The following is a 21764-nucleotide window of genomic DNA, read 5'->3' on the forward strand; positions in this document are numbered from 1 at the left end:
GCTTGCAAAGATTGTGTGAAATTAGGTGAGTTTTAGGCAATCATGAAAGAAAGGGAGTTACAGGGATTAGCAACCCAGATAATTTTTAGCAGAGTTTCTGGAGGAGGAAAGACACACAATGTAAAGATCTTTTCATTCAGAATTAAATGAACTGGAACAAGGTTTATTGCTTCGGTAATATACTTTATATAAGGAAATTTTATTTTAAATGGTTGGAAGTCCCTCCAGAATTGCATGTGAGACAAAGTAAGGAATTTTAAGATGGAGTTGGGTGGGGGAGGCAATACGCAGTGATGAAATTCAAATTTTTTTACTACCGGTTCTGTGGGCGTGGCTTGGTGGGCATGGCAGGGGAAAGATACTGCAAAATACTGCAAAATCTCCATTTCCACTCCACTCCAGGGGAAGGATATTGCAAAATATCCTTCATTCCCACCCTACTCTGGGACCAGCCAGAGGTGGTATTTGCCGGTTCTCCATACTACTTAAAATTTCCGCTACCAGTTCTCTAGAACCTGTCAGAACCTGCTGGATTTCATCCCTGGCAATACATCTATTTATTCTCCAACCCCAACTAAAAAGTTTTATTAGGATCTCAGGCTAATCCCTGTAAGGATCCAATACGGATAGCCAATACAGGTAGTCCTTAACTTATAACAGTTCATTTAGTGACTGTTCAAAGTTACAACATTGACTTATGACCATTTTTCATCCTTAAGACCTTTGTAGCATCCCTATGAGGATGTGATCAAAATTCAGATACTTGGCAACTAGTTCATACTTATGACTGTTGCAGTGTCACAGGGTGATGTGTCAACTTTTGCAAACTTTTGACAAGCAAAATCAATGGGGAAGCCAGATTCACTTACTAAGATATTAACTGCAGTGATTCACTTAACAACTATGGCAAGAAAGGTTGCAGAATGGGGTAAAACTAACTTAACAAATGTCTCACTTAACAACAAGTGTTGGGCTCAATGGTCGTAAGTCGAGGACGACCTGTATACAAAGAATTCCTCTGTACAAAATGTATAGTTGCAATGGAAAGGTTCCTCATAACAAAACTGCTTTGGAGATAATATTTGCTGCTAGATTCTGCAGCAGCTAAGAAAATAAAGTATAAAATAAACTTATAATTTTATACTGAAGTAGTTTGCGGAACGAATCTCGATTGAGCAGAAGGAAACATTTTCTTAGTAGTTCAAATGTTTATTTTAACACAAGGAAGCATCTGATAAATTCCGAACAAATATCTTTTGATTATTGTGATAATCAATATACATTAAGCTACCACTGAGAAGAGTTCAGAAATGTCAGCTTGTCCAAAATACAACATCTAGATTGACATCCAAGATTGGTTGTGCAGATTGTTTTCCCCAGCATTTAAAAAAATAATTGAATATGATATACTTTTGGACAAGTATATTCAGAATCTTCTTCTAGTTTTCTAGTCCAACCCCTGCTCTTCCCTGCAATGCCATCACCAACATGATGGCTGATTATTCTAACAATCCAGATTGAAACTGTGTGTGTGTGTGTGTGTGTGTGTGTGTGTGTGTGTGTGTATATATATATATAAATTTGATTTATATGCCGCCCTTCTCCGGAGACTCGGGCGGCTTACAATGTGCTCAGCAATGTGCTCAGCAATAAATCAAAGCTAGAGGATGAATTGCAATCTAAAAAAAAAGGAAGTTTGAAGCCTTCCTTTTGGGGCGATTGGGATGGGGACAAGCCTAGATGGGATCCACACTGGATTCTAATGAAACATCTGAAAGATTTTTTTAAAAGGCAAGATCATGATTGCAAACGTACAGTTGAAATCTTCCCCCCTTTTAATGTTATGCCTGTACAAAAGACACAAGGCTTCAATTGTTGCAACTGATATATTGATATACCATGGAGCCTGGAGCTTTATTAGACCATTGTATACAAGTTAGGAGATGGGGAAAACAATGGATTTTCCCTTTTTTTTACTGCCCACTATGCTATCTTTAGGCTTTGTAAAAAATCTATTATTGAATGGAACTAAAGGGAGGAAATGCTGGTTTCAAGATGGCTAAGCAAACAGGCCAGAGGTGGTATTCAGCGGGTTCTGACCAGTTCTGGAGAACTGGTAGCGGAAATTTTGAGTAGTTTGGAGAACCAGTAAATATCACCTCTGACTGCCCCCGCCCCCATCTATTTTCTGCCTCCCAAGTCCCAGCTGATCGGAAGGAAATGGGGATTTTGCAGTATCCTTCCCCTGGAGTGGGGAGGGAACGGAGATTGTACAATATCCTTCCCCTGGAGTGGGGTGGGAATGGAGATTTTACAGTATCCTTCCCCTGCCACGCCCAAGCCACGCCCACCAAGCCATGCCCACAGAACCGGTAGTAAAAAATTTTTGAATCCCACCACTGAGGCTCAATTCACAAATGCTGTGAGTATTCTTTGGATCTGAGAAGCAACATGAAAAGTGAGCAGCACTTCTCCATAGATTTTCTTCTCCCGATTTAGTCTTCAGCAGGGTTAACACTGTTTTGAGTCTTGAGGCTCTAATTTGTAAGACTGAAGAAACAGCATTCCTTGTCTGCAGAACAACTGTGTGGGCTTTATGGAATCCACCATAAGAAATAGACTTTTAAAATATTATTATGGGCATTAGCTGGAGCTATATTCAAGACCGCCTTCTACCGCATAGCTCCCAGCGACTGGTAAGATCCCACAGAGTTGGTCTCCTCCGGGTCCTGTCAGCTAAGCAATGCCGGCTGGCGGGCCCGCGGGGGAGGGCCTTCTCTGTGGCTGCCCCAGATCTCTGGAATCAGTTACCTCCTGAGATCTGGACTACCCCCACCCTATTGGCCTTCCGGAAAGCGGTGAAGACCTGGCTGTTCCGGCAGGCCTGGGGCCCTTGATCTCGCTGTTGCAATCTTGCGAGATCCGGCCATGAATGGTGTGCATGGGTTTTTAATGTTTTTAAAATGTTTTTATAATGTTTTTTAATAATTTTTCTGTGTTCATTGTTCGCATTGTTTTTGCTGTGAGCCGCCCAGAGTCCCTTGGGAGTTGGGCGGCATAGAAATGCGATAAATTAAATTAAATTAAATTAAATTGCAGCAAGTGGAAATGTTGATTGTAGGGTGCGTACACTATTTATTTGAGGGTTGTGGAACATTGTTTAGCAGGTGATATGATTAATTTAGTGGAGCTGGAGCTATCTTGCTCCATTCTATGATGGGTTTTATTAGCTCTGTTTTGAGGACAGTTATTTCTGGATGGGGTGCTTGATGACTGCTTGTATCCTGCATATTAAATCATCTAAAGCAGTGGTGTCAAACTAGCATCGTCAGAGCATTGTCATATGATGTATCATGACCTTTTCCCGCTTCACTAAACTGGGGGTGGGCGTGGCCAGCGTGTGACGCATCTGGGCCATGGGCTGCGAGTTTGAAACCTCTCATCTTTTAGACAATAGAAAGTTAAACGAGGGAGAGGATAAAAAAGAAATAGAAACCCAGAACACACCAGAGTAAATGAAAAAGGGGGATGGGGGGGGGGGGGAAAGAAAGAAGATAATAAAAATAAATGTACAATTATGATGATAATAATGATAGATAGAATAAATCTGAAAAGAAATTGAAAGAAAGTACATATACTATTAGAATATAGGAGTTGCTCTGATACCAGACAAGGAGAATAGTCCACAGCAAAGAAGATAGAAAGGAGAGAGGAGGAGAGAGGAGGAAGAGGAGAGGGAGGGAGATGAATGGAAGAAAGGGAAAAGGAGAGAAAGGAAGGGTAGGGGACAGGAGTAGGAGAGAAGGTAAGAAGGTGAGAAGAGGGAAAAGAAGAGAGGAGTGGGGGAAAGGAAGGGGAAGTAGGATGAGGTAGGAGAGGAGGAAGGAGAAAGTAGGAGAGGAGAGGGATGGAAGGAAAAGAGGAGGAGAAGAAGTAAGTTTGTTGCAAAATGAGGGAAGAAAGGGTAGAAGAGCAACTCCGAATGTAATTAAAATGCCTTATTTTAATGCTTTCTTTAAGGAAAACATGTATAGGTATGATTAATTATGTATAAGAAAATGAACATTTTATATTATATGTATACGAAATAAAACTGAAAAACTTTTCAAAAAAAATAAATAAATAAACCTCTCATCTAAAGTGTTTCATTGATCAGTGGTAATTTCTTATAAAAACATGTTTGAACAACTCTCTTTATGTAATTGCAGTCAGTTGAAAGATAGGTTTTAATCAGCGCATTAAAAACTAGATACAGAATGGTTTTACTGTACCATACTAAACAGTTACCTGAAGAGCTGGGAAACTCCTAGCCAAAGATTAGAATATTTCTGTTTGAAATATTTTCAGTATTGTTAAGGAGGAAAAAGCAAGCAAGCAAAAAGCAAGTCTACTTATAAAAGATATACCTTTGGAGAATAAACTACTGATTAAAAGTGAAGTTATCAAAAAAATAATAATTTTTTTTTACAAACCTTGCAATCCATGGTGAGATGCATCCATTCTTTCTCCTGACAAACTGTAATTTGTCATATATGGTGATAACTCAAGGTCATATAGTCATATATAGTACAGTTTCCGGATATGCAGAATATATGTGAATCCCATAATGGATAAAGGATAATACTTCAAAGCTCTGATTGTTTGATTTGCTTGTTTTTGGTGCAGCCTTTTTTTTTTTTAATGTCCTTAATATCATCAGATCTTCGATTGACAGCTGAGAGTGAGCCAGGAAGTGAAGGGAAGGACGAAGTGGTTTCACTTCTGTTCTGTGCTATCTCAGTTTCTGGAGCTCTTGTCTTAGCCAGGACGGCAAAGGTTGTCCCAGCCTGTGCAACAATTTGGACAGTTCCACATTGTGATCTCTGTAGTAATTTGAAAGGAATGTCCTAGACTGAGAATAAGGGGAAAAAAAAATAACTTTCAGATAGTTAACAATGTTTTAGTTTCATGCTTCATTTCTGAAAAATATCCCATGATATAAAATATAATTCCAAGTTATGCAGAAGATGCGCAAAGATTGAGAAATACATATATTTAACTATTCATACATTTTTGAATTAACTAACTATAAATTGATCACATATTAATTGTTTGATCTTGTACATCAACTGCATATAGGAACAAGTGTGATTGTAATGTTTGAAGTATTGGATTAAGAGTGGGGAGACTCAGGTTTAAATTCATACTTAGACATGGACATTTATTATAAGACCAATCCAGGGGTGAAATTCAGCAGGTTCTGGAGAACTGGTAGCGGAAATTCTGAGCAGTTTGGAGAACCGGTAGTGGAAATTTTGAGCAGTTTGGAGAACCAGCAGCGGAAATTTTGAGTAGTTCGGAGAATCGGCAAATACCATCTCTGGCTTGACCCAGAGTGGAGTGGGAATGGAGATTTTGCAATATCCTTCCCCCAGGAGTGGGGAGGGAATGGGGATTTTGCAGTATCCTTCCCCTGCCATGCCCACCAAGCTACGCCCACATAACTGGTAGTAAAAAAATTTGGATTTCACCGCTGACCCAATCTAATTCTAGGTTCTTATTGCAGCACAAATAATTCTGAACTCTCTATGTATTGTTTAGAATTTTTAGGAGAAAAAGCAGGATATACAGCCAACAAATCATTATCTTGCATAACCATGTGCTTCAGAAGATGGAAATATCTAATCTTTTATTATTATTATTATTAAATAATGGTATACCTCTATAATCTCCAGGATGTTGAGCAAATGGGAAGAAATCTTCCCATGCCAAGAAAAAGGCAAGAAAAAAAGAAAAGTCAGTTTGGCTATTGGTGTCAAAATCTAGACAAAATCTGTACAATGGTATGCGGTTGCTCCCAGTTCTGTCCGGTTCTTTAGAACCGGTAGTAAAAGTGGTGGGAGGCTCCGCCCATCTGCCCCGATGTTATAATTGAAGATCTGTGTATCCATAGAAGCTTCTGCACATGTGTGCACTCCCATTGCAAACCGGTATTAAAGGTAAGTAGAACCCACCCCTGGTATGCACTGATCAATTACCACATATACTTGTGGACAAGCCAAGAATTTTAGGTGCCACAATGCACTCCAAAATTGGATTTGACTTATTTGCAGGTGGGCTTATCCATGACTTTTTAAAAGTACCATATTTTCCATATATACTCACATATAAGCCCATCCATGGATAAGCCCACTCTTAAATTTTTACTGCAAATACCATGAAAAATGCAGGTAAATTAATCCACGGAGCTGCATTTTTCATTGTATTTGCATTAAAAATTCAAGGGTGGGCTTATCTACTGACGGGCTTATATGTAGTATATATGTTATATCAGCATCTGAATCCATACAATTTATTGAAAAAGGAGGCTAACCTGGGAATTAACATTACCATTTGTTCAAATAATTACGTTGTGGCCTGTAGGCTGCCAGCCTCTCCGGCAGCCGAATCAGATGAGGAGGTGGCATGGGAGTCGGGGTCAGCATCAAGGAAACCTGAGCGCTCCGAGGGGGAAGAGGGAATGGAACTGGCAGAGAGAGGAAGAGAGAGATGGATGCTGGACCGTCCATCAGACCTCAGATGGAGAGTCAACAGCCCCCAGGTCTGGAGGTGGCTGATGAGGAAGAGGAGGAACAGCTGGGTCCAGTGCCTGACACGCGGATGTGCAGAAGACAGAGGAGAGCAATGGAAATCTGTGGGCTGACCCTTGGGAAGGAAGAGACACTGCTGCTAGCGATGCCCCACCCTAGCTCTGGGGATAAAAGGCAGGGGGCAGAGATGAATAGGTGTGGCAGACAACTATTTATCTCCGGACAGACTTGTTAGCCTGCAGTGAGAGAGAAACTTTTGCATTCCTAATAAAGGAATCATTACTTCAACTACAGAGGGTTTTTCGTGTTTGGGCAGCTGGGTCAGAACAAATTATTTTGGATTTGTATTTATGGCAAATCAAGCATGGAAAGAATAATTGGTGTCACATACTCATAACAGTAATCAGGAGCAACATTAAAAGTTGGGTATCCTCAGTGGTGGGATTCAAATAATTTAACAACCGGTTCTCTGCCCTAATGACCAGCTGGGTAGGAGTGGCTCGGGGGTCATGTGACTGTGTGGGCATGGCCAACTCAATGTCACTCACGTCGATGGGCGCTTCACCTTAGCTGTTACAATGTAATAAGGGTTAACCAGAGAGGCAGTTTCTGTAAGCAGGGCAATAAAGATTAGGCTAGAAACAACACCACAATGTTTCCTTCCTGCCTTCCTTACAGGATTAGCCCTATAAAGTGGGAAAAACCAAAAGAAGATCTCTTCCAACAACCAGTTCTCCAAACTGCTTAGAAAGTTAACAACTGGTTCTCCCGAATAGGTGCGAACTGGCTGAATCCCACCACTGGGTATCCTACACTTCCACAAGAAGCTTCTTCAGGTGGGAGAAGCAATTTCCAGCCTTCAAATCCTCTGGGCCCCATGGCCTTCTTTGTCCTTTATTTGCTCAGCTGAGCAATGAAAAGAGCAAGAACGAGCAATGACTATTCTCTGTGATGACTGTACAGATTACATCCGAAGGAAAAATACAAATAAAAGTTGAGCATCAATAACAAAAAGAGAAGAAGGCTCCTTGCCAAGTGTTCTTCCAAAATGTGAAGTTCATGCTGTTCCCAGTGATGATATATGGTTATTGTTAGGGTCGGACGTCTTTTGAAAATTATTTGCAAAGGATGCTTATGAATGCATGAATGCCTGAGTGGTGCACCTGTTTAAACTAAATAAATCTTTTTCAGTATCTTTTTCAGATACTGCATTTACACTCCTTCTGAAACAGAAACACGTCTTTTCAATGATTTTGATGCACACACATACAGCCAAATTCCCCCTTTCAGGCCATACTACCATATTGTTTGGAGTATAAGACACACTTTCCCCACCTAAAAGAGGGTGAAAATTTGGGTGTGTCTTATACACCAAATGTAGTCCTGCCCATTTGCCGGTCCCCACCTTTTGGCCTCTGCCCCCCAGCAATTTACCTCCTTGCAGCAAACAGCAAACAGCCCATTTCAGCTTCAGCAGAGCTGATTGTCGGTTGGATTGGCCTCCCGACCCTCAGCTATTTCAGGCTGCAGGGAATACCATTGCCTATTGCTGCACGCTCCATTTGCTGAAAGGAGGCAAATTGCTGGGAGGCAGAGGCAGATTTTTTTTTCTTGTGCTAATCAGGCTGTGCTGAAAATGAAACTGAAACTGAAATGGGCTGTTTGCTGTTTGCTGCAAGGAAGCAAATTGCTGGGAGGCAGAGGCAGATTTTTTCCCCCTGTTTCCCCTACCTTAAAAAAGGTAGTCTGGAGCATCTTATACTCCAAAAAATATGGTAAGTATTACACTAAATAACAATAATGTTTCAATTAAAATAATACCTCTTGATCCATGGGAGGGTATTTTCGGCCTTTACTTTTTCCCAGACATTTTATTTTTCCTCCATCCAGCAGCTGACACCAAAATCCTTTCTGAGGATCAAACCTAAAATATTGCATAGGTGAAGGTGGGCATAGGGAGAGGACAATATCCCACAGCAAGCTATTTATTGCAGAAAATCATCTGGGTGTAAGCGAGTGGTTAATTTACTTTTCAAAGTTGGGCATGGATACATTTCAGTGGATTTCAGAATGCACATTAGGGAATCAGCCAGAGACAGTTCTTGCTATTGAATATATTGTTTTGGGACCTGTGACATACTTAGAAGAGTGAAAAAGGCAGCTGTAAAAAACACTGAGAAATTTAATTAAATTTGGCAGATGCCTTGGAAGGCCAATGAATTATTGGTTGGAATGTAGCAATAATGAGCTTGCTCCCAGTTTTTTTTTTTTTTTTTTTGCCTTGGGCTTTTTCCAATAATAGCAATATTCCTATATATATATACACTCACGACAGCACATTTCAGACAAAAGAGAAATTACTTTTCCAACTCAGTCTATTAGGGCATTAATCCTCACCGCCCAAATAATCTTTAATAGTGGTATCAATTAAAACTAAATAAATCATTGATTAAATGGATATGCTGAGAGGAGTTCACTTCTAGCTTGGATTTCCCAGTCTTCCTTGTGCATAGCAAAGGCCTTTTGCTGGTTTTCAGTAATTTCCCAAGAGGAGAAATAGTATTGCTCACTGTGCACCAGAAAAGAAATGAAGCTGTAGGATTATATTGCAAACAATATATTTGTTTCCAAGAAATATATTTGGAAGAAAATGTTTAATTGGCAATAATTATTTCTTTGGTCGATTTTTTTGAAGGATGTAGATAGAATTCAATATCATTTAGGCCCATTTATATATTTCACTAGGCATTGGGCTAACACACTATGAAGCTATTAAAAGGAGCTTACAAGTAGTCCTCGACTTACGACCACAATAGAGCCCAACATTTTTGCTGCTCAAGGAGACATTTATTCAGTGAATTTTGCCCCCTTTTACAACCTTTATTGCTACAGTTGTTGAGCGAATCACACAGTTGTGAAGTGAATTTGAGTTCCTCATTGACTTTGCCTGTCAGAAGGTCACAAAAGCTGATCACATGATCCCAGGACACTGAAATCGTCATAAATATGAGTCAGTTGCCAGTTGAATTTTGATCACCTGACCATCGGGATGGTGCAAAAGTCCTAAGTGTGAAAACAGGTCATAACCAGAGGTGGCATTCAGCTGGTTTGGACTGGTTTACCCAAACCGGTAGCGGAAATCATGGGTGGGCCACCCCGGCTTTATGTCATTCTATTTAGGCATGTTTTTGAGGCTGGGTTTGGGAACAGAAGGCACGTGTGCGAGCAAAGCTCATGCCAGAAGGCCGAGCACTGTGTGGAAGGCAGGCATGTGCACGAACTGGGCACACGCATGAAGCAAGTGTGCACGGGGTGAACCGGTAGTATGATAATCCGAAACCACCCGTCGAGGACCACCCGTCATAACTCACTCTTTTCAGTGCCACTGTAACTTTGAACAGTCACTAAACAAACTGTTGTATGTCGAGGACCACCTTTTTATTATGCTCTATAGAATTCTTTGGTCACAATTATGTAGGTTGGAATATTAGCTGTTGAAGCAGAAAGTAAGTTTTTCTTGATGCAGATAACAACAGCATCAAATGTTTCTCATTTCAGTGTCCATTTCTATAGCCATTTGAAATAAGAAAAATGTGAATATGTTACAAAAAAGCAATCACAGCTAGACAGTCCCTTATCTTCATATTTGCAGGCTATTAACAGGCTTTTAAAAGAGTAAACTACTATCGCAAACATAACATGATACTAATGCAAAATACAGAAGTTTAAGAAGAAATGCAACTCACGTTAATGCATCAGAATAATTATAATGAGGAGAAACACTCAGAAACTTCTGAACTCCATCCATCACGGTAGCTGGGTCACTTCTTAATTGCTGTCCATCAATAATTAACAACTGTAGAGATAACGTTAATTGTTTATTTAAATATAAAACTCAAAGAATAGAATAGAATAGAATAGAATAGAATAGAATAGAATAGAATAGAATAGAATAGAACAGAACATAATTCTTTATTGGCCAAGTGTGATTGGACACACAGAAATTTATCTTTGGTGTATATGCACTCAGTGTACAGTACATAAGGAGAATAAAATACATTCATCAAGAATAAAAAGAGACAACACTTAGTGATAGTCAAAGTTACTAATAAGCTATCAAATCATACTAGGAAACAAATAAAACAAAAAAATTGAAAGATACAAGCAACATGGTTATAGTAATAATTGGAAAAGGATAGATACTAGTAAGGAAGCTAGTCTTAGTAAATTATTTGACAGTGTTGTGGGAATTAGTTGTTAAGCAGAGTGACGGCATTCAGGAAAAAACTGTTCTTGTGTCTAGTTGTTCTGGTGTGCAGTGCCCTATAGCATTGTTTTGAGTTGAAACAATTTATGTCCAGGATGTGAGGGGTCTGTAGATATTTTCACATCCCTCTTTTTGACTCGTGCAGTATACAGGTCCTCAATGGAAGGGAGGTTGGTAGCAATTGTTTTTTCTGCAGATCTAATTATCCGTTGAAGTCTGTGTCTGTCTTGTTGGGTTGCAGAGCCAAACCAGACAGTTATAGAGGTGCAGATAACAGACTCAATAATTCCTCTGTAGAACTGGATCAGCAGCTCTTTGTATGAAATTTGGAAGTATGAATTTGGAAGTATAAATTTGGAAGTGTGAAATAACAGCGTGATTTATGCATTTGGAAAAAAGTTAAGATTGTCTCATTTTACTTGGCTTAGGAAGACAAACACATCTCCTGTGAGGCATTAGGATTGCTTTGGATGGCCTAGTCAACTTTGGTTTTTCCCATGCCATTAATTGAGCATGATAATAGTGGTCAAACTGGAGTAAGAGTACTAGTGGTCACCGTGCTTCATTTCTTAAATACTAGCAAGATAATTCCACATTCCAACTTTAAAAGAAGGACAAAATAGGTCAATCTTAAGATAGTCCCTGAGACCAAGTTGCTATAGGAAAACAGTTGCATTTATTAACCTTCCTTGAAAAAAGGAAGCTACACTTAATGGCATAGACTTAAACTAAGAACATTAAAATTTCCTGCTCTGAGAATTAACATTTCTGAAATAAATAGAATTTCCCAAATAAGTCCCAGAAACAGTACACTGAACTTTTGAACATGCCTTTAAGAATATATACATAAAATAATTCTTATTTAAAACATGAGACAGAATCCATACTCTAGACAGTTCTGGATAAAGCCAATTTCAGATTTGTTCCACATAGTTTGTGAAATAATTTCAGTAATTGGAATCATAAATAGAATCAGTGATAAACGAACCAGACGCTGACAACTTAGTTTGAGCTCACAAGCAGAAGTGGGAAGTTTGATGCTTTAGGGATTTCAGTCTGAGAAGTCACTTTGCTGATTGAAAGCAATGATAAAATTATGAGTTCTACAGGTAATCAATAAGACTTTCCTCTTAAAATCCCTGAAGTCAATGTCAATTCCACACTTCAAAATTTCTCAGTTAAAACAGTATTATAAAAATTAAGCTTATCATAAGTAGAGAGTGAAGGCTTTTATGCCAGTTGAAAAGTTATATCTGCCTGAATGTCTATCGGTTTTGTACATGTTTGCTTAGAAGGCAGTAGATATAAACAGGTGTGTGAGTGTGTGTGTTTGTGTGTGTGTGCGTGCGTGCATGTGCACACACAATATAGTCTAAACCAGGGATCAGCAACCTGCGGCTCTGGAGCCGCATGTGGCTCTTTCATTCCTCTGCTGCGACTCCCTGTTGTTCAAAATATACGTCACAACCACCAATGTGCAACACCTGCCAATAAGCGATTTATTGAGATTTTTGACCTCTGGGAGGCCAACAATGGATAATTTCAAGAAAAGAAAAGTTTCAGAAGGAAACAGCATGATTAATGGTATATGGGCAGATTCATTTGCTTTCACTGCTGATGAGACCCCATGGACAATTTAAGTTCGGCTTTTTATTTTATAAATATGAGGAGGACTCAAATAGACATTAAGTATTTTATCTGAAAGTAACTTTCAACCTAGTGACTTTTTTTCGGAGTTCAAAATGTTTTTGTTGCATGCAGAAATAAAAATTTGTTTTCTCTGTAGCATTTCATTGATTTTTTTTTTTTTACATAGCATAAAGGTAAAAAACGATATATGCAGTGATATCTTCATTTTAGATGTCAAAGGGGTTTTGTGGCTCCTGGTGTTTTCTTTTCTGTGGGAAATGGGTCCAAATGGCTCTTTGAATGTTTAAGGTTGCCGACCCCTGCTCTAGATTCTCACACTTTTGGGACAAAGTTTAAACAAGTTTATTATACGAAGTGAAACAAGTTTAAAACTAGCCAGCCAACTGATCTGGCTACTGGTATGGCAAAGTGACAACTGTGCAAATAAATTACCCAACTGGCTGACAGCAGCTCACTCTTTACTCCAGTTCACAAATGGAAGATCAAGAAACCAGATAGAATCTATGTGTCATGCACAATTGTTGATTGAGTTCAATTGGTCTGAAGTCATTAAATTCATATAGGACTTCCTTCCTCTATGGTGGTACCAAAATGCAAATAGTAATAAACACCACTGATATGCCAAGTTTTGTTGGTCTGCCTGCCAATCTTGCTAACTCAAGATAGGTCTACTGGCGAAAATGCTTTCCAAGCCAGAGATGTTAATACTAGATATTAGATGTGCATATTCTTCTTTGAAGTTCACTGAATAGTTCATTTTATTGATGTCTTCTTTATCTTTTATCATCACTGATGCAGACTTCTTTTATTTCTCAATAGTAATGAGACTGGTTAGCATAAAATTACCTACTCAGAAACTTTGGATTATGGCTGAAATCTAATGCTTACGTACAATAATGGCCAAAATTGTGGAAACCTTTTGGGAAAAGTGTATTTTCTAAAACTAGCTAATAACACCAGTTTGTTTTTTTTTTGGAGTAGTACCATAAAATTACTTATCAATGGAAAGATAATTTAATCAGGAATGTAATGCAATAACTTTTATGAAGGATTTGCTATTAGAATAGCAGTTACAGTATAAAGAAGGAAAGTGAAACACGTAGAAAAAATGAGATATATAAAAATTATCACCATGGAAAAAATGAGATATACAAAAATTATCACCATGTCAGTTAATACTTAGTCGGGTAACCTTTAACATGAATTACGGCCTTACAACGTCTTCCCATGGAGTGAACCAAGTCTTTTAGTTCTGCAGCTGTTATAATGTGAAACCAAGATTGAATGATTGCTTCTATTAACTGGGTTTTATTGCTGGGTCGCTTCTGACTAACAAGTTTCATTATTCGGCTCCATAGATTAAAGTCTGGGCTATTCCCAGGCCATTCCAGCAGTGGAATATGATTATCTTGAAACTCCAAAAAAGTGGTGTTATTAGCCATCTAACCTCAAAAATACACTTTTCCCAAAAGGTTTCCACAATTTTGGCCACTACTGTAAGTCTCTTTCCTTGAAACTTCTAGATTTATTCTTCAAAAATAGTTCTAATTTCCTCAGTATGAATCTTCAGTATTTAATTGGTAAGAGATTTCAATTCTTTTGAAAGCAATTCTACATTTTAGGAATTGATTTCTGTGTCTAAAGTGCTTTGTGTTTTAAGGAAAAGAACCAGAGGTTTATTAGTTCATTGTTAAACATCTTACAATCCATCATTAAACATGTTCAATGTTGCACAAGTTATAAAGTAACGATGGACATTTATTGCAGAAAATTATTTAGTGAAAAGGCAATTACCTGGGAAGAGGGGAAATATTTTAGCCATCTTTCTATATGGACAGCATACCAGCCAGGTATCAAACATTTCTTCTGTAGGCCCTTTAGTTCAGATGGTGCCCCATCATTTGAAGCAATTACTTCGTAGAAATTGAACTTTAGAGCAGTCGAATCCTCATGAGAACGCTGATGCTAATTGGGAAAAATACAAAGTTAAATGACCACAAGATAGCTGAGAGTTTCCTAATAATTTTTTACCAGTGCCTTTTATCAAATCTAATTGATTTTCCACTTGGCCCCTCTAATGAAATATAATAAAGTATCTTGCAGTACCTGGAAGACTAATAGATTTGTTAGAGTGTATGTACCACAAAAATGTTCCTATCATAAAATGGTTAGTTTTTAGATACCCAAGAGTCTTATTTTTTTTCCTACAATAACATTATGATGATAAAAAGTATATTGTGAGGATATGCCTAGCCCAGTGATGGCTAACCTTTTTGTCGTTGTGTGCCAAAAGCAGGGGTAGGGCGGGGGGGGGGTCACGTGCGTGCGTGCCCACACTCATAATTCAATGTGCCCTGCCCCCCCGTGCATGTGCGCGCAACCCCTCCTGTTCTCCCCCCACTTTTGGTACATGATGGCACAGTGGGCCCGGTAGGCCCGTTTTTTGCCCTCCCCAGGCTCCAAAGGCTTTCTAGGAGCCTGGGGAGGGCAAAAATGGCCTTCACTACCTCTTGGAGGCCCTCTGGATGCTGGAAACAGCCCATTCCCCGACTTCCAGTGGGCCTGGAAGGCCCAAAAATCAGTTGGCTGGAGCGCGCATGCGCGCTGGAGCTGAGCTAGCGCAATGCTCATGTTCTCACATATATGGCTCTGTGTGCCACTTGTGGCACGCGTGCCATAGGTTCGCCATTACGGGCCTAGCCTTTTGTAGCACTTACAGTTGTTTTGTAGTACCTACTATTGTTCAGTGACAAGGTGACTATAAAATGCTGCTTTTGACTTTTAAAGTCCTACGTTGGTTCGATTTCAAATATCCTCATATTTGTGTAAAACCTCCCTTTAACTTTAAGACCTTTGAGTGAACCTCTCTTTCATGCTTCTTTCTCTAGAGATATAAGACATAATTATGTGTTAAGGTATGGGATCTTTTTTAGAGTTCTGATATGTGTCCTCCTGAGAAATCAATATTTCTTCTGACTTTCCTTCTTGTTTTCCTTGCAAAAGATCGCAAGAAATGATTCTTGTGGTCCCTGCCATCTTTACAGTTCTATGAAGACCATGCAGTCACACATAAGGGAAATCACAGAACGATTTTCTTAAGGCTTTTATAAATTTTAAATAATGCTGTTTTAATTAGATAGCGGTAACTGATTATCGCACAGTGCCTCAATAGAAGTCATTATCCTCAGTAATATGGGTGCTAAGTGAGTAGGATTTAAAAAATAAAAGAACTGGGAATTGCACAGAGTTGTAGATTTCAGACTGTCATCATCAATTAAGCTCAAATTTCATCATCTGAGGTTCACTTGTATTATAATTTAATACTGCAATACAACAGGAGGTTGCAACAAAAGCTTTGCTTGCGCAGATAGAACTATGCAACATTTTGTTGCAGTGATATAGAGCTGATTGCTAATGGTTTCTTCCCAGGGCCTTCTGACGGCAATGACAGCAGACAAAAGCACGCTTCATCTGTGTAATTTATTACATTAAATAAAGCACTATAAATAGTTAGCTTGCTGTGAGAGCGATGACTTTTGGTCTGATTTCTTACAATTGCGAACTCACCTTTTTCATTAGGAGAATCTTACCTGATACCAGGAGTAGGCTCTGTCGGATGGATCAATGAGGATGGTGATGATTTTTGCTTTGGGTATCAAGGATGCTGCACGTTTGGGAGCATCTTCAGAATGGAAATAGTTGGCACTTTTCTCAAACAAAATATCAGCAGTGATATTTGAAGGGGTAGGGAAAAAATTCATATACCTGCAAATAAAATTACAAAATCAGCAGCGATGATTTAAAACAAAAACAAAACATTTTTCATCTTGCCAAAATAAACTTTTGAAAACATAGATAAGGGGTATAATGTATCTACCATGTTTCTCCGAAAATAAGACTGGGTCTTCTTTTCTTTTGAGTTCCAAAATAGGAACTAGATTTTATTTTCAGGGGTTATCTTATTTTTTCCCTCCATGTACAGGAGGCCCACTTCTTCTGCTTGCTCACGGTGAGGCAGGAGGCTGGTTGTACAGACTCTTAAGTAGGGCTTATTTTGGGGGTAGGACTTATATTAGGCACATACATAAAAACCATGCTAGGGTTTATTTTTGGGATAGGGCTTATTTTCAGCGAAACAGGGGTAAGTGAAAGTAAATATAATTGTATGATCTCAGGTACTATTATTTTGAGAAGAAGAAGTCCTTATTAAAGCAGTCTATTGTACAATTTCTGTCTCCTTATTCTAAATTAAAATGCTCCAGACTTGCCACATTTTACATTTTGGAGTAGTTCTAGATCTTTGAGCATGCTGATTGCCATTTTCTGTCTATTATTTACAGTATATTATGACTTTTAAGTAGAACCATGGAATTGTGCATGTAACTTTCTCCAAAGTTCTCTTATTTTCAGTTTTCTTGCCCAGCTATTCTTTGAAGCTGTTTCTGTCTTTCTAATACATTTATTGATGCATTTAATGGATCGATTGGGATTTACTTCTCAGTACGCATATATACTGCAAATAGTGTCTTTAGAATAGCCTTTTTCATTATCCTCTTTAACATCTTGTCATGTAAAATTTAAAAAAAAAACAGCACTGTAATAATGTAAGTCTCCTGGTCCTGCTATTTTCCTCAGCTACATGATAATATTTTTGAAATGGGGCAGAAGATCAAACAAGTATATTCTAAATATAGAAGCTTTATGATAATTCTGATTAATTTTACTTTCTTTTCTTAAACATTTTCAACCTACAACTTCTTTTCTTTATTACTGTTATTTATATGGCATTTAGAACACCTAATTAAAAACAAATGGAAAGATATGAATAACAAACAAAACAAGTTATACAGCTCTTTTCCGAATGGCATTTGATTATAAAGAATAGAAATATTGGTATTATAATGACAAATAAAGAAAATCATACTTAGATAAAAGTATGCCCAGAAAATTCATCTGAAAATTGTTTAGGTATCACAAATACTTCTATAATGAGTCCTCTGAGATTCAGTATATGCTAAAAACTTTTGTCTTACTATTCTTACCAATCAATTCCCTTATGATAGTTGTTTCCATTAAAGAACTGAACTTCCTCAAAGGTTTTTGGGTTAGGAAGATTACTAATTATGGAGGGATGCATCAGGAGAAATAAATAGAGTGCTGTTGTTCCTACAAGGAAAAGAAAGTAGGATTATATAATAATGCAGAAAAAAAAGCAGTATTTAATTTAAAGAGGTATTAAAAAAATAAAGAATGATTTTCAAGAAATATATTCCAAGGGAAAGAAGAAAATCCCACTTATAGAATGATATATTGATTTTATGTAGGTTTATGACAAATAATTAAGTTAAATTGTTTTTTCTTAAAATTTTCTATATATTTATACGACAACTTTGCTAATATTACGAATTTATTTTCATTACATTGTACTAACAATGTTTTACATTGATCATTATACTATTTTTACTATTATAGAAAAACAGCCATGTTATTGGCAAAACAGTAGTAGTTTGGGAGTCCAAAAAAGTGCCTAAATTGTTTCTCACAGTTTTCCCAGTTCAGGAGGCTTACAAAATCACTACATCCAATACAAAATTGTTTCACTATGTTTAAAAGCAGTTGTTGCTATTGTTTCTCTTGGTTTTTTTTTTTTTTTTACTGTATAATTTCTTACCTGTTTTCTGGGGTCCAATCACAAGAAATTTTGGTAGGTGGCCGCAAGTTTTGTCTCTAGACCAAATATCACGATGGCGTCTGTCATCACATGGATTCTGAAAAAAAAATCAAAAACAAATTAGTTTGAAGTAATGTTCAAATCTTTAATATTCTGTCCAGCTGAATATTTAATATTCTGTCCAGGCTGAAAATGGGGCACGTGGAAGCGGCGATAGGTGGCAGCAGTGATGGCCGGTGACGGCAGCAATCACTGCAGCTTGGAACAGCTGATAGTATTCCGGGAGGCTGATCCAACTGCCAATCAGCTGCTTGTGCTAAATCAGGCTGTGCTAAAGCTGACCAGTTTATTTGCTGCTTGCTGCAAGGAATTAAATTGCTGGGAGGCAGATTTCCTCCCCAAAAGCTAGGTGCGTCTTATACTTCGGAGCGTCTTATAGTCCAAAAAATACGGTATCTCATGAAAACTACCTTTAAGCACACGTTAAAATACTAGGCATTAGAAGGACAGGTCAGGGGATCCATCCTTCAGAGCACCAGGTGAGTCAACCCATCATATTGGTTTCCATGTGTGCATACTCCATTGCAAGATCCTTCCTTTTGGTGCACAGGGGTGAAGTTCCTCCTTTGCTGTCAAAAGACTTCTAGACTGTTTGTTACTCTTTATAAAATATGAAAAGGTTTCAGGAACCTCCGTCACATGCAGTGCTTAAAGCCTAATTATTCTATAACATAATTGTCTACTTTATCTCATTGTTAATTCACCTCACAAAGCCAATGCATCAAAACAAGTTGCAGTAAAGCAATACAGCAGGAAAATTAAAAGCTGTTTTCCCTTCTCCTCCTGATTTCTCTTTTTCTCTCATTAATATCAACCAAGCTGAGAGTTGATACTTTAGAGCCTGACTCCAGGTAGGTGTTAATGAAGGTAATGTAACCACCAGTTCCTTCTCTGCCAAGCAATGTGCTTAGAAAAACATGCTGATTTTGAAAAGGAAATGAAATGGATCTATCAAGCTATGCAAAACAGATTAAAATGTCTGATGTTAATTTTTCCTTTTCTTTTTATTTTTGCCAAGCAACGTTTCACTGCAACGATATTGCAAATAAATATTGGGATCATGCTGTTCAATCAAATAAATGTTACTTTACCTGCCAGAGTGGGTCCTTCTGTTCTGGAAAGAGCTCAAAATATTTATGAGCCAACTGAATTGGACGTAGTGTCTGCAGCTTCAGATTGGTCCAGCTTTGAACAAAACTGGCCAGATTGACAAATGTGTATAACCCTAGTCGGTCATTCCCGTAGTTAGATAAGTGAGTCATGAAGATACTGATCTGAAAATAAACACAGAAATGTTAGTGACTTGTAATAACAGGAGGATTTCACTGGGTGGTATTAGGTATATTTCAGATCTGGATATATTGTCCGTTTTTAAAGGGCTGTACTAGCAAACTACTTTAATTGCTGTTCAAGGATGTGCTGTGTATATTTTAATAGATGTATTCTGTTAAAATTTAAATAACAAAAGAGAATAGCAATTAATAGGCCACCTTTGTATGTTGGCACATATGGCACAAATCTTTTTTTACCCCCAATTCCACCCCTGAAAATCACTTGCATTTCCTAAATTTCTTAGTCTGAATTTTTAAACTGCTCCCATAATTGAATGTTACAGTCAATCCATACATTAGCTGTAATGTAATTCTTGTTAGGTTATGGTTTGAGCCTAACAAGTTGTCCAGGCAATATAAGTGTACTGTAACTTTAATCTGTAAATGTATTATGTCACTTTAAAGTTTTCTTGCTGATTTATTGTAATGCTGAGTCATGCTGTAATTAGGTAATGACTGGTTGTGAGAGTATTTAAGCAAGGTATTGTAACGTGTTCAGTTGCTGCTATGATATGCTGCCATTGTGTATGAAGATGATGTGATATGCTACCAGAGTATGATATGCTGCCATAGTGAGGAGTTGCTAACATTCTGCTAATCATCGTTTGATGGATCTGCTACCATCGTGGTTTGTGAACCAGAGTGAGTTTGTTATTCTAACCAACTACTGTTTGTGTGGTAAGAAGATCTTTGTATCACTGAACTGATTTAACTGGCAAAGACTTGGAATTTGTTTAAAGACGATGAGATTGTTTTTCCACTATAAAGTAAACTTTTGATAAACCAGTTTGCACATCTCTTATTCATTGCTCTCAGCAACGTTTCCTTGTGCATTTACTCTGCTGGTTGGTAACACAACACCAATATCCTTAACAATTCTGATGCATTCACTTTCCACATTTTTGATGGTTATGATACCTGTGTGGTAATAGAAACCCACAGAATTTGTTAACACTTCTGAAAAGTATAATTTGTCTTCAGCAATATTTCCCTTTGCTCACATCTATTTTTAAAATTCAGTTTGGCCCTAAAGTGAAGGTCTGTTTGATTTTCTCAAAGTTGATTTCCTCTTTTAAAATTCATAGTAGCTTTTAAAACTCATAGTAAGTGATACGGACTCTTCCAGATTTCCTTGTATGATACACAAACTTTTGTTTGAAGAAAATATGTTTTCTTCTATCTTTTCTACAACATTATTTTATTCCCTTTTGAATGATTATGGCTTTTCAGAAAGCGATAGATTAAAATCTGAAGAGCATAATGGAAAATAACTTTCATAAAGACACAGTCACTACTTTATTAAGAGATGCCCCTTATCTAATCTAAGGATTTATTGTAAGATTAATCAAAATTAGGATAAGTATCGGAAATATACAAATTGCTCTTAAACACATCAGGATCTAATGATAAGACTCTGTTTCATTCACTTCTATTTAAGCAAAAATATGCCTTTTTAATGGAAATGTAAATTAATGCCACTATTGCAATTACAGGAAAATTGCAATTTAAAAAAATTGTAAGAGTTAAGGCATCGATTGGAAAGTCCTATATAGAAGGAAAGTTATTGCGGGAACCATTTCTTTTCTCAAATATAGGAAGCGTAAGGAATTCTCTGAAGCAACATTTTACCTCAGTGTAAAATGTTGAGACTCGATTTACCAATCGGGTCTCAACATGGAAAATAAAGCAACACAGCTGTATTTCTCCATGTATTCAACAATTATGAGATAGAATAATCTGTCCACAGCAGCCAACTTTCCCAGTTTACAAATAACTTTAAGATATTCTGTTGATAAAGAAAATCTCACTATTATTTATATGAATGGGCAAGCCCTTTCCTTTTTTTTTTTTAAAAAAAAATAATTAGCTGAAGTTTAGGAAATTTCTCAGGGTGGGGAAGTATGGATTTTTTTTTTTAATTTGATTTATATGCTGCCCTTCTCCGGAGACTCAGGGCGGCTTACAATGCGTTAAGCAATAGCCGTCATACTTTTGTATATTTATACAAAGTCATCTTATTGCCCCCACAAACTGGGTCTTCAATTTACCTACTTTAGAAAGGATGGAAGGTTGAGTCAACCTTGAGCCTGGCGGGATTCGATCTTACTTTAATTGCAGACAGCTGGTGTTAAATTACAGAGCTCTGTCTGTTGAGCTATCCAGGCTCAATGGACTTGTCCATTGACTTATCTTCATGGACTTATCTTTGTCCATTG

At 37.8% G+C, this 21764-nt stretch overlaps 1 protein-coding gene across 3 annotated transcripts in view; it reads right to left on the reverse strand.

Moving 5' to 3' along the window:
* Positions 1 to 21764, reverse strand: part of NDST4 (N-deacetylase and N-sulfotransferase 4) — a 160853-nt gene that overhangs the window by 729 nt on the left and 138360 nt on the right. For all 3 annotated transcript variants that reach the window (XM_034411404.3, XM_034411406.3, XM_034411405.3), the window contains 8 exons: positions 19309 to 19491; positions 18158 to 18254; positions 17529 to 17652; positions 16077 to 16251; positions 14281 to 14451; positions 10316 to 10425; positions 8391 to 8493; positions 4473 to 4891 (listed from right to left, as the gene is read on the reverse strand). In XM_034411404.3, coding sequence (XP_034267295.2) covers positions 4772 to 4891; positions 8391 to 8493; positions 10316 to 10425; positions 14281 to 14451; positions 16077 to 16251; positions 17529 to 17652; positions 18158 to 18254; positions 19309 to 19491 — 1083 coding nt within the window. In that variant the 3' untranslated portion in view covers positions 4473 to 4771. The remainder of the gene's footprint in view (positions 1 to 4472; positions 4892 to 8390; positions 8494 to 10315; positions 10426 to 14280; positions 14452 to 16076; positions 16252 to 17528; positions 17653 to 18157; positions 18255 to 19308; positions 19492 to 21764) is intronic.

Source organism: Pantherophis guttatus, chromosome 8, assembly GCF_059756535.1.
Source record: "Pantherophis guttatus breed Tessera chromosome 8, ASM5975653v1, whole genome shotgun sequence".
Taxonomy (NCBI): Eukaryota; Metazoa; Chordata; class Lepidosauria; order Squamata; family Colubridae; genus Pantherophis; species Pantherophis guttatus.